This window comes from Eumetopias jubatus, unplaced genomic scaffold (genome assembly GCF_037043125.1).
Source record: "Eumetopias jubatus isolate StellerSeaLion01/CBP00866 unplaced genomic scaffold, mEumJub1_p1.0 scaffold_15, whole genome shotgun sequence".
In the NCBI taxonomy this organism is placed as follows: Eukaryota; Metazoa; Chordata; class Mammalia; order Carnivora; family Otariidae; genus Eumetopias; species Eumetopias jubatus.
This window is the reverse complement of record NW_028274821.1, coordinates 91,888,369-91,903,901: the sequence shown is the minus strand read 5'-3', so window position 1 is coordinate 91,903,901 and position 15,533 is coordinate 91,888,369. Positions and strand designations below refer to the sequence as shown.

The 15,533-nt window shown below is 58.1% G+C and overlaps 1 protein-coding gene across 1 annotated transcript in view; it reads left to right on the top strand.

The window, feature by feature from the left end:
• The window catches only part of SARDH (sarcosine dehydrogenase), a 60,914-nt gene extending 47,641 nt beyond the window's left edge, over positions 1-13,273 (top strand). Inside the window, exons 19-22 of the mRNA XM_028093391.2 lie at positions 8,739-8,901; positions 9,437-9,605; positions 11,301-11,436; positions 12,154-13,273. Of these exons, the coding sequence (XP_027949192.1) occupies positions 8,739-8,901; positions 9,437-9,605; positions 11,301-11,436; positions 12,154-12,279 (594 nt within the window). The 3' untranslated portion in view covers positions 12,280-13,273. The remainder of the gene's footprint in view (positions 1-8,738; positions 8,902-9,436; positions 9,606-11,300; positions 11,437-12,153) is intronic.
• Positions 13,274-15,533: the final 2,260 nt, after the last annotated feature.

Sequence of the window (15,533 nt, the reverse complement as noted above, 5' to 3'; positions counted from 1 at the left end):
GCATGCTGTGGGGCCCCTAGGGGGCTGGGCAGTTGGGTAAGTGCCTGGCTGAAGCATCTTTGTGCAGAACCCTGCCTCTCAGCCTCTCCTTCTTCCTCTTCCCCCTCGTCCCTCTCCCTGCTGCTCTCTGGAGGTCACATCTAGTAACCTGGAGGTCGGGTCGCTGCCCCTGATCTGTGACCCCCTAGGGGCTGGGAGTCCCCGGGGGGCCCAGCTCCTGAAGATGAGGGCCTCAGGGGCGGGAACTCTCGAGGATGGGACGCAGCTAAGGGTGTGGTAGGTTGGTGCCCCAGACGTGCCGGGAGCCTGCCTCCAGATCCCACGTTCTCCTGAGGGCCAAGGAGGCTTGAACAAAATGGAGCGAAGGCCTAGTTTCCTCGGGGTTGATGTTACGGGTTTTGCTGACCTCCGTGTGGCCCAGACCACACGCTGGTCCAGGATGGTCCAAGCCTAGGGCACAAGAGCTTTGCATTCACTGTCAAGTAAGAGGGGTGGGGAAGTCTGCCGGGCAGGGCCAGAGGTTGTGGGACACCTGGGCTGCCCCTATAGGCCCCATGGTGGCCTCACAGGCAGGCGGTGAGGTGGGAGCTGGGTCAACACAGAACCCAAGGGTCAACAACAAAGTCACTCCGGTGTTCAGCAGAGCTGGGGGCCTGTAGTCCTGGCTTCTAGGCCCGCCCTGGCCTTCTGGGACCACCTCTCCTGGCCTCCGTTTCCCCACCCGCGACACAAAGCCTAGACAGTATATCAAACCTTTTCTGGGCTTCTTGTGAGTCTGTCCAGACAGCCTGAATTCTCTCTGAATCCAGGGGGATTTTCTATTCTCCCAAATAATATCATGCACCGGCTTCAGCACATCCTGGCGCCATATCCCTCCGTGTGAGGACACGCTGGGGCCAGAGGGCAGGCTGGGCCAAGTTTGGTGGGAGGTAACTGGATCCCAGCCAACCAGATGCAGGAGAGGAATGTGTGCCTGTGTAACCGGTAAGGCCTCCTGGTTGCAATGCACGGAATGATGAGGGCCAGAGCCCAGACTGCACCCAGGCCGAGGGTGGGGGAGCAGGGCCCTGCCTCCCGTGACCCACACTCACAGCCAACAGATGACCCTGGCTGAGCGGCGTCCCCGGCTGAGTGCCGTCCTTGTTTTGCAATAACACCCCAAGATGCTTGGGCCCCAAGCTTCCATGAGGCGTGCATTCCTAGAGGAAGAACAAGGGGCGGAGGGAAGTTGTCCCCTTGGCAGCCAACTGACCAGATGTCCTTACCTCCCACGTGTTGGCCTCGAGGCCAGCGAGGTTCCCGGTGGGAGGCGCTCTCCCCGCGTGGTGACCAAGGGAGACATGGTGTTCCTGGCGCCTCGGCCCGGGACAGGGGGCCCCTCTGGAAAGCAGCAGGCTCTGGGCTGCTAGCTCATCGCAAGGCACAGCGATAAAATGATTTTCTTCTGAAAATTAATTTCAGGGCAAAAGGACATTGAATTTCTTCTCCTGACGGTGTGAAGTGCTCGCAGTGGCACATGAGGATTCGCTGAGTTCAGGATGGAATGTTCTCCCACCCGCACAGGGTACCTAGCCAATTGGAGGCTTGGGCCTCCCTGCAGAGCCTCGCGTAGGGCCGCCCGTGCCTTCACTGCGCCCGCATTTGCCAGTTGGGTTTTAGCCGCTGCCTAAAGTCACTTTGCACGAGCTACGCCGATTCGCCGTGGCTCTGGAAAGCCAGGGGACCGTGGGCGGGTCCCATGGGTGCTCTGGAGAAATCCGCATGGCCACAGCCAGTGTTCAAGGTGTCCCCCTGGGGCACGGGGCGCCTGGGTGGCTCAGTTGGTCAAGGTGTCCCCCTGGGGAACAGGGGTGTCTTCTTGCCACAAAAGCGTCAGGTCAAGGCGTGGCTGGAGTGAGTTTGGATGGCTCTGAGGGACCCCGGGGCGTGAACTTCGGACATTCCAGAAGTTCCTCCAGGGTGGTACTCCATCCTTTCTCGGCAACGAACGCTGGGTATTCTGACGCGACAGGCCTGCCTTGCTCCGTGGGGGCAGATAGCCGTCTTTCTCAGGGATGAGCCATAACTCTGATCGGTGGCTCGGAACCTGTGGTTCCAGGGGCGGCTGGCTGGGGAGGAGTGCTTTCCACTGTGGAGCGTAGCGGGAGAGTCGGTGGCCCATCTGGCGTTCCCGGGGCCTGGAAGAGGAACCCTGAGGGTTGGACAGTCTATGGAGTTTGCAGATCCTTAGAGAGGGTCAAGTTCTTGACATGTGACTTGAACATCATACCTTTCATTTATTCTTATTCTTGGAAATTAGTTTCCAGTCATCTTTCCCACAACCCCCTCTCCCTACCACCAGCATCCCCACCACTCTCCCTGCCATTCCCACCACCTCCTCCACCATCATACCCACCACCATGCCCACCACACCATCCTCACCAGCACCCCCATCCCCCATCACCATCCCCACCACCATGCCCGCCACCCTTACCACCACCTCCACCATGCGCCCCCCCCCCAGCCAACGACCACCATCACCACCATCGTTACTACCATAATTACCTTCCTCACCTTTACTACCACTGTCACCACCGGAACCGACACCACCACTGCACACTAGCCTTCAGGAACAGACCACTGGGAAGAATTGCACATCCCACTAGCAGAAAATTATTAGAATCAAGGATGTCCTGGGAGCCTCCAGGGGGTTTGAAACACGAAGATCTTGAACCTATCGCCAACCTCCCCCACCCCTCCCCATTCCTGCAGATCCAAGGCAGAGGGCTGCCCAGGCTCAGATCCCTGCCCATCCCCTGCCTCCAGGGGCCCTGGGATCCTCACTTATTTAAGAGATGACTGAGTTGGAGGATGTGCCTGGTGTGTCGGGGGTGCTGTTACACAACCAAATGCCTGGAAACTTGTAAAACTGCCATGAGCTAATGTGATCTGAAAAGGTTGGACATGCTGGCCTGTGTCTGTGGGCGCATCTGCTTGAGCCCTTCTGTGATATTTACCCAGAAAGGCACACTCCAGGCTTGTTCTGGTGACGCACATGCCCAGGGCATCCCACGGGAGCCAAGTGGCCTGCCCTGCCCTGGGCACCTGCGTGGCCCTTGATCTGAGCCAGGATGGTGACCCAGCATCTCCCCGGATTCAAGTCATGTCCATGGATAGCTGGCGGGGGTGCAGTGAGGCACCAAGCACGGGCTCAAGCCCCTGAATCACATCTTTACTAACACCCGAGCACGCAGAATTTTACTGAAATCCAACCACCCAAAAATAGTCAAGTGAGTCAGTCCAGGGCAGGGAGCGTGTGTCTCCCAGCTTTGTGCACATGCGCTACCGTTGGAAACCCTGGCTGAGCCCCTGTGTGGCTGCTTACCAGTCATGGGCTTCCTCCGAGTGGCTGGAATGGGCTCGCCCCAGCAGGAGAGCAGGTAGTGCAATGTATAGGAAGCCTGAGGAGCGGTGGTGAAATTGTCAGGGGCCTGAAATCGGCCACGTGGGGGTATTTATACCACGGAAAGTGGTAAGTGCTACAGAGGGACACCCCAGCCACCAGAGCTGATGAGCAAACATCCGTGGGCCTGGGGCAAGCGGCTGCTCTCTCCTGAGCCCCCAGTTCCGTATCGGCAAAACGGGCACGCCCATAGCACCACCTCACCGATGGTGAGCACCCTGCCTGGGGTTTTATGGGGATGATTCTGTTGAGTGCTCTTAGGCGCCTCTGAAGGACATACGGATATCACGCAGGGCTTGCAGAAGAGACTCAGAGGGAGGTCAGTTGCCAGGGATGGTGCTTGCTGCTCCTGTAGGCAGCGGGCCCCTCACCTCCCTGTGTCAACATTTGCTGCCTCCCCCTTGCTCCTGGTGTCGCAAACATCGAGAAAGTGCAAATCACCCAGTCCCTCTGGGCTTTAGGTGCCCATCCACGGAGAAAAGCGTGTTCTGTTTTTACCATCTTAACCTTTTTTAAGCATGTAGTTCGGTAATGTTAACTATATTCATGTTGTTGTGCAAAAGATTTCCAGAAATTTTTCATCTTGCAAAACTGAAACTCTATACTCATTAAACAACAACCCCCATCCCTCCTTCCCCCAGCTCCTGGGAACCAATCGTCTACTTTCTGTCTCTATGAGTTTGACTAATTTAATTCCACGTAAGTGGAATGTGGATTAGGATTTGTCTCCGTGTCTGGCTTATTTCACCCAGCATCATGTCCTCAAGGTTCATCCATGTTGTAGCCGGTGTCAGGATCTCCTTCCTTGTAATAGTTGAATAATATTCCATTGTATGGATAGACCCCATTTTTTTATTCATCTGTCAGTGGACACATGGGCTGCTTCCACCTCTTAGCTATTGTGAATAATGCTGCTGTGAACATGGGTGGGCAAATATCTATTCCAGATCTTGCTTTCAATTCTTTTGGCCATCTACCCAGAAGTAGAATTGTTGGACATGTGCTCATTCTATTTTTCATTTTTTTTGAGGATCCTCCACACTGTTTTCCCTAGCAGTTGCACCAGCTGGGCCTAGGGGTTCAAATTTATCCACATCCCTGCTAACACTGGTTATTTTCTGTTTTTGTTTTTGTTTTTGTTTATAGCAGCCATCCTAATGGGTATGAGGTCGTATCTCATTGTGGTTCTGATTTGTATTTCTCTAAGGATTGGTGATAATGACCATCCTTTCATTATACTTATTGGTCATCTGTAGATCATCTTTGGAGAAATATCAATTCAAGTCCTTTCCTCATTTCTTAGCCGGGTTATTTGTTTTGTTGGTATTGAGTTGTAGGAGTTCTTTATGTATTCTTGATACTAACCCCTCATCAGATACGTGATTTGTAAATATTTTCTCCCACTCTGTAGGTCACCTTTTTACTGTTGGCTGTTTCCTTTGAGGCACAGAAGTTTTCATGTTTGATGTGGTCCCATGTGACTAATTTTGCTTTCTGTTGCCTGTGCCTTTGGTGTCATATCCAAGAAGTCATTGCCAAGTCCATGTCGTGAAGCTTTCCCTTGTTTTCTCCCGGGAGTCGTATAGTCTTAGGACTTACACTTAGGTCTTTAATCCATTTTGAGTTAAAATTTGTATATGGTGCAGGATAAGGGTCCAAGTTCATTCTCTTGCATGTGGATATCTGGTTTTCCCAACACCGTTTGTTGAAGAGACTGTCTCTTCTCCCATTGAGTGGTCTCAGCAGCCTTGTTGAGGATCACTTGACCATATACATGAAGGCCTATTTCTAGGCTCTCCTTTCTCTTCCACTGGTTTATTTGTCTGCTTTTATGCCAGTGCCACACTGCTGTGATTATGGGAGCTTTGTAGTAAGTTATGAAATCAGGAACTGAGAGTCCCGCAGCCTTATTCTTCTTCAAGATTGTTTTGGCTATTTGAGGTCCCTTGAGATTCCCTGTGAATGCTAGGATGGATTTTTCTATTTCTGCAAAAAGTACTCCTGGAATTTTGATAGGGATACATTGAATCTGTAGATCGCTTTGGGTAGCATTGATATCGTGATGATATTGTTTCCCAATCCATGAACATGGGATGTCTTTCCATTTACTTGTATCGCCTTTCATTTCTTTCAGCGAAGTTGTGTAGTCTTAGTGTAGCAGTCTTTCACCTCCATAGTTAGGTTTATTTTTAAGTATTTTATTCTTTTTGATGCTATTAGAAATGGAATTTTGAAAAAAATTTCCTTTTTGGATTGTTCATTGTTAAGGTAGAAAAATGCCATTGATTTTTGTATGTTGATTTTGTATCCTACAACCTAGGCTGAATGTGTTTATTAATTCCAACAGTATTTTGGGGGGTCTTTAGGGTGAGAAAAGGGTTAAAATAAAACCTACTTTAAGGCCCTTCCTGATGACCTTCCATGATTCTGTGACTCCAGCCAGGGCCTGTGGTTCCTGTAAGAGAGAGGGGCTCTGTTTTGCAAGGAGGTTTGCCTCAGTTTGGGGCTTGCTTTTAAAGTCAACCCAACCCAGTCTTTACTGGCAGATGACTGTGAATCAGGCAATGTGCTTTCCATGAACTCAATGATCACAAGCAATGGCCTCATCCATCTATCAGATAGGGGCACAGAGGCAGGGAGAGGTCGACCCACGTGAGTCTGGTTGACCCAGAGCCCGTGTTCCAGATATCCTCATTCTCAGCTTTCTCCCTTTATTACATGTCCCTGCTCAGAAGAAATGAGGACTCTTCCCAACTCCACTGCTTTAGTGGAGACAAATGCAGGATGTCTCGAGAACCAGTAATTCTGTGAATGTAGAAAGGCACCTGGAATTCCCCAGACTCTTTCCCTCGCTTTGCCAGAAGCAGAGGTCCATCTGCCCCTGTTTTCCTCCATCATTCAAGAAGTAATTTTTTTAGCACCTACTGTGTGCTGGGCCCGAGCACAAGGATGCAGTGGAGAGCCAGGCCCGCCAGGCCCTGGCCTCGTGGGGCTCCTGGGAGCTACAGAAGAGCCTGGGATAGCTCTATCCCACCCCACCGGTGAATTCAAGCTGAGCCCCAGCGCTGACCCTCTTACTTAACTGGGAGCATGTGTGTCTGACATGAACCCGCAATCTTGGGCCATTAATGGGTGAGCTTTTAAAAATGATTTTTCCTGTTTCAAAATGAGATTGGCTTTGAGCCCCAAGCTCCTCCGTGGGCTGTCTAAAATTAGAACCCCGTTGACAAGGCAATCTTTGTCAGGGGCCCATGGCTTGCACTAGGGAAGCAGGGAAATGTCAACAGTACATTTTCTGTGTCAATTTTGAGTTTTTTGAGAGGACTGGGCAAATGGCAACTCAGAGCAAATGTTCACTGTTTCAAAAGCTTTCAGAATCCAGCCCCTCGGCAGCAGTATGATTAAAGTGTCAGATTTATAAGGAGCCAGGTCTGTGTTTGGGAGAGTGGCCTCCGCCCCCTCCTGTGTAGACAGGTTCCGGCCGGAGCTGCACAGGCAGACTTAGTGCTCACGACAAGGATGGGATAAGCTCCTCCATCTCTGAGCTCGGCACTTCGCTGTTCTCGCCACGTCCCTTTGGTTTCGAGGATGGTCCTGGGGCTGACCTCACCTGTGGGCTCAAAGACTTGCCTGAAGGCCAGGAAGCAGGAACCCGTTGCCAGGTGTGTAAATGACATGCCCGCAAACCGACTGGGCGGGGACAAGACCCTGGCCATCGGCGTCGGGCAGGGAGTCCTGCCCCCTGCTGGTGTGGCCTCCATGCTGCTGCTGGCCTGGTTGGCATAGAGGTATGCCAGCAACACGCGCCCAGAGACCAGCTGCCCCATCAGAGATGCGTGTGCTCAGGCCGGGCCCGGTGCCTCTGTTCTTGTCGCCCCCTGGATGTTATTTACATCGGTCTCCGCCACCGTGTGGGGCCGAGAAGGGCTCCAGTGACGTAATGTGCAGAACTTAGCCCAGGGACACTGCATAAACAGCATTGTCATCTCCGTGGCGGTGGGGGCCCCTGGTCCTTTGCGGGCCCCTGGGGCCCAGGTCTCACTGAAGTGACTCTCACAAATGTCTGCAGCCTGATGATAAAGTCCTTCCAACCCCGCTGTAAGCCTTTCTGTCCTGCCCTCCCCTACGTGCCTGCCCCAGCTCTGTGCCCTGGCCCCAGCTCTCCTGAGGGCCTGTCGGCAGCTGCAAACTCCGCTAACCTTGCAGCCGGGCCTGTCCCAAGCAGGTGCCTTCCTTCCCAGCACTGGCCCGCCCTGGGCATGGTTGCCACAGAACTGCCTTGTGCTTCTGGCTGAGTCCTTTTCTAAGACTCGGGTCCTGGGGACAGAGGCTGTGTCTGTCTTCAGAGCCCAGCATCTGGCCGAGGCTGACCAGGCTAGGGAGCAATCACAGGGACGGAATCAGCGCCTGTCTGCTTCCCTTCTTGATGCCTCTGAACCCACGGGGTGCAGCCACGGTGAGCCACGAGTTGTGCCGCCGACCTCCTAGCAACTTGCTTGCACACACATCTCGGGGCTTCTTGAAACAGACAAAGCCAGGCTCCTGACCTCGTCTACAGAGGAGGAAATTGAGGTCAGAGGGAGTCTGGGGGACTCGCCAGAGTCACTGTGGTGATTGCATGGTGGCCTCCAGAGCAGAGGTCTACGTCCCAACCCTCACCCAGAACCTGCAAGCATGGCCTGAGTTGAACTTGCAGACTTTGCTGATGGGATTAACGTAAGACTCTTGGAGATGGAATCATCCAGGATCAGGGTGGGTCCTGACTCCAATGACAAGCGTCCTGATAAGAGATGAAAGTAGAGAAGACAGGGACACAGAGGAGAAGGCACGTGACACAGAGAATGGAGGGAAGTAACCACAAGCCAAGGAGCACCTGTGGCCCCCAGAAGCTGGAAGAGGCAGGAAGGACCCTGACCTAGAGCTTCCAGAGGGAGCACAGCATGCTGACACCTGGATGTGGGGCCTCGAGCGTCCAGAACTGGGAGACAGCACACTTCTGCTGTTTTAAGTCCTCGGTCTGTGGTCATTTGGTATGGCCACCCCAGGACACTCACACAGCGACTGAGAAGAGTTGAGGCCTGGGAACCTTGTGTCCACTTTCTCCTGCTGGCACCGCTTCTTCCCCTTTAAAGATTGCCAAAGCCTGGAGCTCTGTCCTTGGAGACCCCATGCCTTGGTGGCAGGCCGGCCTGGGCCCAGGGCCAGCTAATGAGGATGGCGACAGTAGGGACTGTCCGTCGGTAAGTGGCAGCTGGGCCTTAACCTGGGTTGTCTGAGCCGTGCCCTGTCCCCCCAGGTGCGGGCCATGAGGCTGTCCTTCGTCGGGGAGCTGGGCTGGGAGCTGCATGTGCCCAGGCCAGCCTGTGTACCCGTTTACCAGGCTGTGATGACTGCAGGCGCCAAGCACGGCCTCGTCAACGCTGGGTACCGGGCCATCGACTCCCTGAGCATCGAGAAAGGTGTGTGCGGGAGCCACGCAGTGCCGGTGGGCCACCCAGAGCCGTGCTGTAGGCACAGGGCTGTCGCCCTCCCCGTACTTCTTCCCTGTCCCCAGTCTGCTTCCCGTTCACGCCCTCATGCCTGCTTCCCCAGCCCCGACACCCTTCCTGCGCTGCCCATGGACGCGGTCTTCCACGCAGGCCTGGGGATGGTGCTGGGGTCTCTGACACCTGTACGTGGAGGGCGAGCGGGAGAGGTGCTTGCCTGGCCTTGTGGGGACGGGGCCAGAGCTGGGCTGGCAGTCAGCGCCTGGCTTTCCCTGGGAGGTTTGAAGAATATGGGGCAGTGCTGCCCGGGTTCTTCCCAGCATCTCAGCTAGCAGTGCAGAGGCTGAGGGCTGGCCCAGGCGACCTTCTGGGGTGGAGGATGCCCCCGCCCTCCCTCCCCCCCCCCCGCCCTCCCTCCCCCCCCCCCCCCCCCCGGCCCTGCCGGGCCTTCGGAGGAGCCCATCCCCCACCCCTGCCAGGCACTGACCCCAGGCTCTCCTCCCCACAGGCTACCGGCACTGGCATGCCGACCTGCGCCCTGATGACAGTCCCCTGGAGGCAGGCTTGGCCTTCACCTGCAAGCTTAAGTCGGCCATCCCCTTTCTGGGACGGGAGGCCCTGGAGAAGCAGCGGGCCGAGGGCCTCCGCCGACGCCTGCTGTGCTTCACGGTGGATGAGTGAGTGGCCCGCGATCCTGCGTCCAGCAGCAGGGCCCGAGGGGACATGGCGAGGGCACACCCTCCTCAAACGCAGCTTTGGAGAGAGAAAGGCCCGCTGCCGGGCCACCTCTGTGGGGGTGGATCCAGGCTGAAGGCCCAGCGCCCCCGTCACTGTGCAGCAACCTCCTGCTGTGTTCTGGTTCCATCCTCCCCACCGCCCAGGCTGGGGCCACCCTCCCCACTTCCAGATGGAGACCTTGGCTGCCAGGGGCCAGGGTAACTCAGTCACAGGAAGGAGAGCCCACGCTGCAGGGACCCAAGCCCCCCCACCCAGGGGGCGGCTTTGAGCAGGTGGCTCAGATCTGTCCCCAGGAGCTGGGCCCGTGCTGTCCCTGGATTCCACCTGGGGTCAGCGACTCTGAAATGACAGCACCAGGCTGGTGCAGCCCCACCATGGCTCCGCGGGAATCTGAGGAGCGTCGGTCCCCTGGACTGCGGCGGCCAGGCTTGGTTGATTTGCGGCTGACAGCCACAAATGGAACCACTTCTCCCAGATTTCTCGAGCCATCAAAAGAAGTGTCAGGAGCTTCGGGGGGGGGAGGGCAGAGGGGGCGGAACTGTGGCTTGTCATCGTCCTGCTGCTTCTCCCCGGGCTCCTGTCAGGCAGGCCCTCGTCAGGCTGCTTGTCCACCTAACTCCAGTGTGGGGACGCCGCCGGAGCAGGGGTCTGCGGACCCCCTCCGCCCCGTGGCCCTCCAGAAAGCGCCTGCAGCCTGACCCCGGGAACTAGGAGCAGCTCGGACAGCACTGGCCACAGCCCGGCTCGCCCTGCCCGGGTGTTCTCTGCCGGGCTGCAAAATCCACCCGGAGCTACAGCCAGGGAGGTCCCAATCCTGATGAAGGTCACGGCCAGGAGCTGTAGGAAGCTGCCACTCAGCTCTGGGCCCTGGGCCACACAGGTGGCCTCACCGAACCCGTTTCCTCATCTGCCAATGGCACGTGCTCCGCAGGACTGTGGTGGGACAAAAGAGCAAGGGAGTGCCATAGACCCTCGGTCTGTCCCAGCCTCTTCCCCAGACGGTCACAGAGGCCCCCAGACCCTGTCCACGCGGCTCGGCTCGGTGGGGATCCATAGCCGCGTCTGCGTCAGGTCCCAGCCTGGCTTCCCCGGGCTCAGCCGGTGCCGCCCTCTCCTGGGGGACGTGGCCCTGGGCACGGTCGGGCTCTCCATAAACACCATGAACGAGGTACCTGGAGGGACGAGTCTGCAAAGATTTGCACCCAGACTTGCCCAGTTACTTCCGGGCGCGGCCGTGATTGCAGGTTGATCTGTGTGTTTTCTGTTCTGAATTTTCAAAAATGTGCAGTCAGCACTCATACCTTACGCGTACTAGAGAAAAGGACGTTTGCTAGATGATGCGTCCTATTGTGAAAAGAGAGCCAGGCAGAGGAAAGCAAGGCTCGGGGGCATAAGGTTTTTTTAAATCGTTCAGAAGTCAATGGAAAACTAGTGGAAGGGTGGGCCTCTCCCGAATCCCTGCGGCCTGCCTGCAGACATAGGAGGCAGAGCCTGGTTGCGGTCTGCTCCGCTCATCCGAACATCCCCGGGAGCCTGTGCGCTGGCATCCTGGGGGTGCTGCATCGGCCCCGGGGCCACGCAGGTCCCCCCTCTGGGGGCTCCGGGGCCCCAGCCTTTTCTCTTGCTTCTTCCAGAAAAGTGCCCATGTTCGGCCTGGAGGCCATCTGGAGAAACGGCCAAGTGGTGGGCCACATCCGGAGGGCTGACTTTGGGTTCGCCATCGACAAGACCCTGGCCTACGGCTATATCCGGGACCCCAGCGGCGGGCCGGTGAGTTGAGCGCCCCCCCCCCACCAAAACCAAGGGAAGCCGGGCTCCTCATCAGACACCACACCAGCACCCCTGCACCGAGCTGCAGGGAGGGAGGTGGGAGTGGCGCACAGGGTCACTGCTGATGAGGCCGTGTTTTCGGGCAGGGTCAGGGGCTGTTTTTGTATTTTCTGTCTGAAAGAATCTGACTTCGGGAACTCCAGGCTTCTGTTGGTCAGAAAGAGGCTCTGAGCCAGGGCTGGCGCCCCGTGCTCCTAGAGCCTGGGGTGGATACCAGACGCCTGACCATTCTCCCAGGACCCCCTTCCTCTCCTCTCTCCCCTCATCCCAGACACGATCCCGGCGTGGGGGCACGTGCGCCGTGTGCACACATATATACACACTTGTGCCCATGCATACAGATGCGTGCGCAGGCACGGTGGGCACATTTTGCCACGTGACACTTTATAAACCCCAGTAATCCCCCACTGAGCCCGGTTCCTCCCTATCCTGGGGGAGAAACCCCACTGGTGCCAGACCACGGCTCTGCTGGGCCCCAGGCGGTCAAGTCCCACTCAGGGCACCTACCTGCTCAGGGCAGCCCCTCGGTTGGGAGGAGGGCCCTTGGCGCAGAGAGGGGAGGAAGGGAGGCCGAGCCCCCCTCTAAGAGTCAGGTGGGTATGAACCCAGCACCCACACGGTGACAAGTGACCCCCACCCCCTCCTCTCCTGCAATAGGTCTCGCTGGACTTTGTGAAGAGTGGGGACTACGCTCTGGAGCGGATGGGGGTGACCTACCCTGCCCGGGCTCACCTGAAGTCCCCCTTCGACCCTGACAACAAGAGGGTGAAGGGGTTCTACTGATGTGCCCACGGGGCGGAGCTTCCACGGATCAGGAGGCCGAGACCTGCTCCATCCCTCGCTGACCAACCACACAGGGCCTGCCACCCTGGCCCAGGACCTGGACCCTGACTGGAACATGGGTCTTCCCTGCTCTTACTCCAGGCCTGCTAACCCCCCAAACAGATACCAGCTGAGTAGACAGAAGACTCAGAGGGTCCATCCTGTGGTCACTGACCAAAGGATGGTCGCTAGCCAACACCTACCCCCACACACCAAAACAACCGCGTAAAGTCTTGGGCTCAGGCAGCGTGCCGTGTGGCCCTCTACAGGCTTCCAGGAAGATGCTCAGTTAGTACTTTGCACCCAGTGTAAAAGCAGGGAGGCAGAGTTCCGTCTGGAATCCCAGGCCTGCCTGACAGGCAGACTGCCCAGAGCATCACCGGAGAGCTTCAAGGTGCATCTGGAATTAGGGACAGAGTAAGGATTGACTAGAACTATCTGCTGTGGGTGCAGTATGGGAGGCATAGAACAGGTATGCCAGCTTGGCTCGGTCCCTGCAGTCAGGCCACTGGGCAGGATGGCCCATTTCCCAGATGCTGGCAGGGAAGGGAGTCCAAAAAGCAAGCTCTTCCTGCCTTGACCTGCTTTTCACTTGGGAAAGCCTTCTGACCATTGCCAGCTCATGAAATAGGTGAGCAGAAGCAGGGCGTGGGAGGGGTCTCCCCTCGCCTGCCCCCTCTCCCTCCCGGCTCACACACCTGCAGGATTGCGATGACCACCGGGCAGCCCAGGGGCCGGGCAGCCCCAGCAAAACTGCACCACGCAGTCCTGCCCAGGCTTGCCTGACCCTCTGGGGAGCCGAAGACCACAGACGTGCGGGGCACAGGGAGGACGGGATTCCCGCGGACACACACAAGAAGCCGTGGGGGGATTGGGGTGTAGGCAGTCCTTGGCGGGCCCTGGCTGCTTTCAGATGCTCACACACCACCCAGCCCCGCTGTGGACTGAGCTGGAACAGGTCAGGCTAATAAAGTCAAAGTCATGGGAAGACGTTTGGGTTTCAGATGGCCTTTGGAAAGCTTTTTGGCCCCCTCGCCAGACCACAGGCTGGGGAGCTTGGGCCTCTGGCTTTGACACGCCTCCGACACAGGAGCACCTGCAGCCTCCCCTCCTCTCCGGCGGGCCTGGCTCCTGCCCGAGAGAGTCTGGGGGAAGCTGAGTGGACCCCGAGGGGGCCAGAAATGGAGAGGAGGGGAGACAGCTTCCCAGATGGCCTGGCCGGCTTCCCTGGGCTTTGCGGTTTGGCCACGGAGACCTGAATTAGGCGGGTGTACGTGTCCCCCCCCCCCCAGCCGCCTGTCCTGGGTCAGAGGGGGGAGGCTGAGGGTGCGGGGGGCCAGACCCAGGTTCCAATCCCACCCCTGCCTCAGGGGCTGAGCTCAGAGGCAGGAGTCCTCACGGTTGGCATGTTCGCTTCTCTGCCGGGGAGAAGTAACCCCGGCCTCTCCCAGAAGGGCACTGGGTCACAACGTGGGAGAGGCCATGGAGCCACCTCCCGAGCTCTCCTGCTGCGTCCCGCCGGCAGCAGTAAGGTCCCGGCCGGGCCGCAGCCCCAGGCATAGCGCCTGGGAAGCTTAGGGATGGGCCACATGGCCTTCACCTCCGGGTGTCCCGGGGCCAGTCCTTCCTTACCCCCCCCCCAATCTAGACACCTGTTGCCCTACCTTTTTCTGAAGGTTCTACTGGACAAGCAGGGCCCTCACTGTGTCTGAGTCCTGCCGTCAGGAATTGTGGGCAAACCGGGCTGAGCTCGGCTGGGAGTCAAGACAAGGAGCGAGGGGGGCTCCCGTACCATCAGACTCCACCTGTGTGCCGGCCTCAGCAGTCCCTGGAGCTCACAGGGCCCAGGGGGGCGCTGTGCCCCTCCGGAGGGCAGGTGGAGAGGCCCCTGCTTAGTGATGGTTCTGCTGGCTCCTGTCCGTCAGGCGGGCGGCACTGGGCCGTCAGAGGCTGCTCGGGTCCCAGATCCCTGCACACAGCCCGGCTCGGGTCCCAGATCCCTGCACACAGCCCCGGCGTTTGCATCAGAATGGACGGCACGCCACCTCTGGTCTTCCAGGGCTAAGCGGGGAGGGACCCGGCTGGCAGGGACGAGGTGCCTGCCTCCCCAGTGAGGACCATGGGCCCGGGCGGGAGAATGCCCAGGTGAATCCCAGCTCCCTCCGTTCCCAGATGCTTCAGGTGCTGGGAGCTGGTGCGCGCCCTCCTCCCTCCAGCAGGGTGGATGGAAGGGACGATGGAAACATCAGGGAAAGAGGCACCAGAAACATACCCAAAGTGATTGTAGACAATGAGCTCATCGTGTGCTAAGGTCCTGGGGCGGGCCTGACCTGCTGTGTGACCCGGGCCAGTGTCCTACCTCGTCTGGGCTTCAGCCATCCCAGTTGCGGAGGGGAGTGGGGGGCAGAGTCTTCACACTCCCTGCTTTGCCTCAGTTTGGGACGCCCCCAGTGGGGCTCCTGCCTGCCACAGACCCTCCCTGCTCCCATGGGAGCACTGTCTAGCCTGGATGGGGCTTGAGTGCTCATCTCAGCCCCCGCCCCTCCGTGAGAGGATGCACGAGAGGCCAGAGGGCTTGCCCGAGGCCCCCACCCCCAGCACGTTCCAACCCATGTCACTGGTGGAGCGGCAGGTGGCTGAGCCATCTCAGTGGCAGACCACGGGAGCTCCGGGACACTGCTGAGGCCCGGATTCCTGAGTGGGAGACACTGGGGAGCTCCCCGTGAGCCCCGAGGAGGGGCCGAGGCTGGGGGCCATGGAGGGCTCAGCAGAGCATGGCCGCTGCCAGCCGCCGCCGGGGCACCATCAACCCAGCCAGCTGCTTCCACCCACTGGGGAAGGAGGCCTGCCACCCGGCCTAATGGCTGGCTCCTGGGGCTGTGCGGTGCAAGGCCTCAGAACGCTCCCAGCATGAGCTGCTTTACCCTCGTCTGCCTCTTCTGCTCTCGGCTTTGTTCTCCCGTCTCCCCAAATGACAGGCTTAAAGCCCAAGGCTCCCCCTGCGAACATGCTAACCCTCTAAATGCCAGGCAAACTCAGGAGCCCCTCGCTGACCCAGGACTCCAAAGGCCAGGCCGGGGGACAAGGCTCAGCCTGCCCCTCGGGCTGCCCCCCAGGCCTGGGCTCCCTGGGCCTGCTGGCCCCAAGGGACCCTGCACAAGCTCCCAGGCCTCCCTTAGCGGCTACCACCTTGGGGTCTAAGTGTCTCTCTGCAG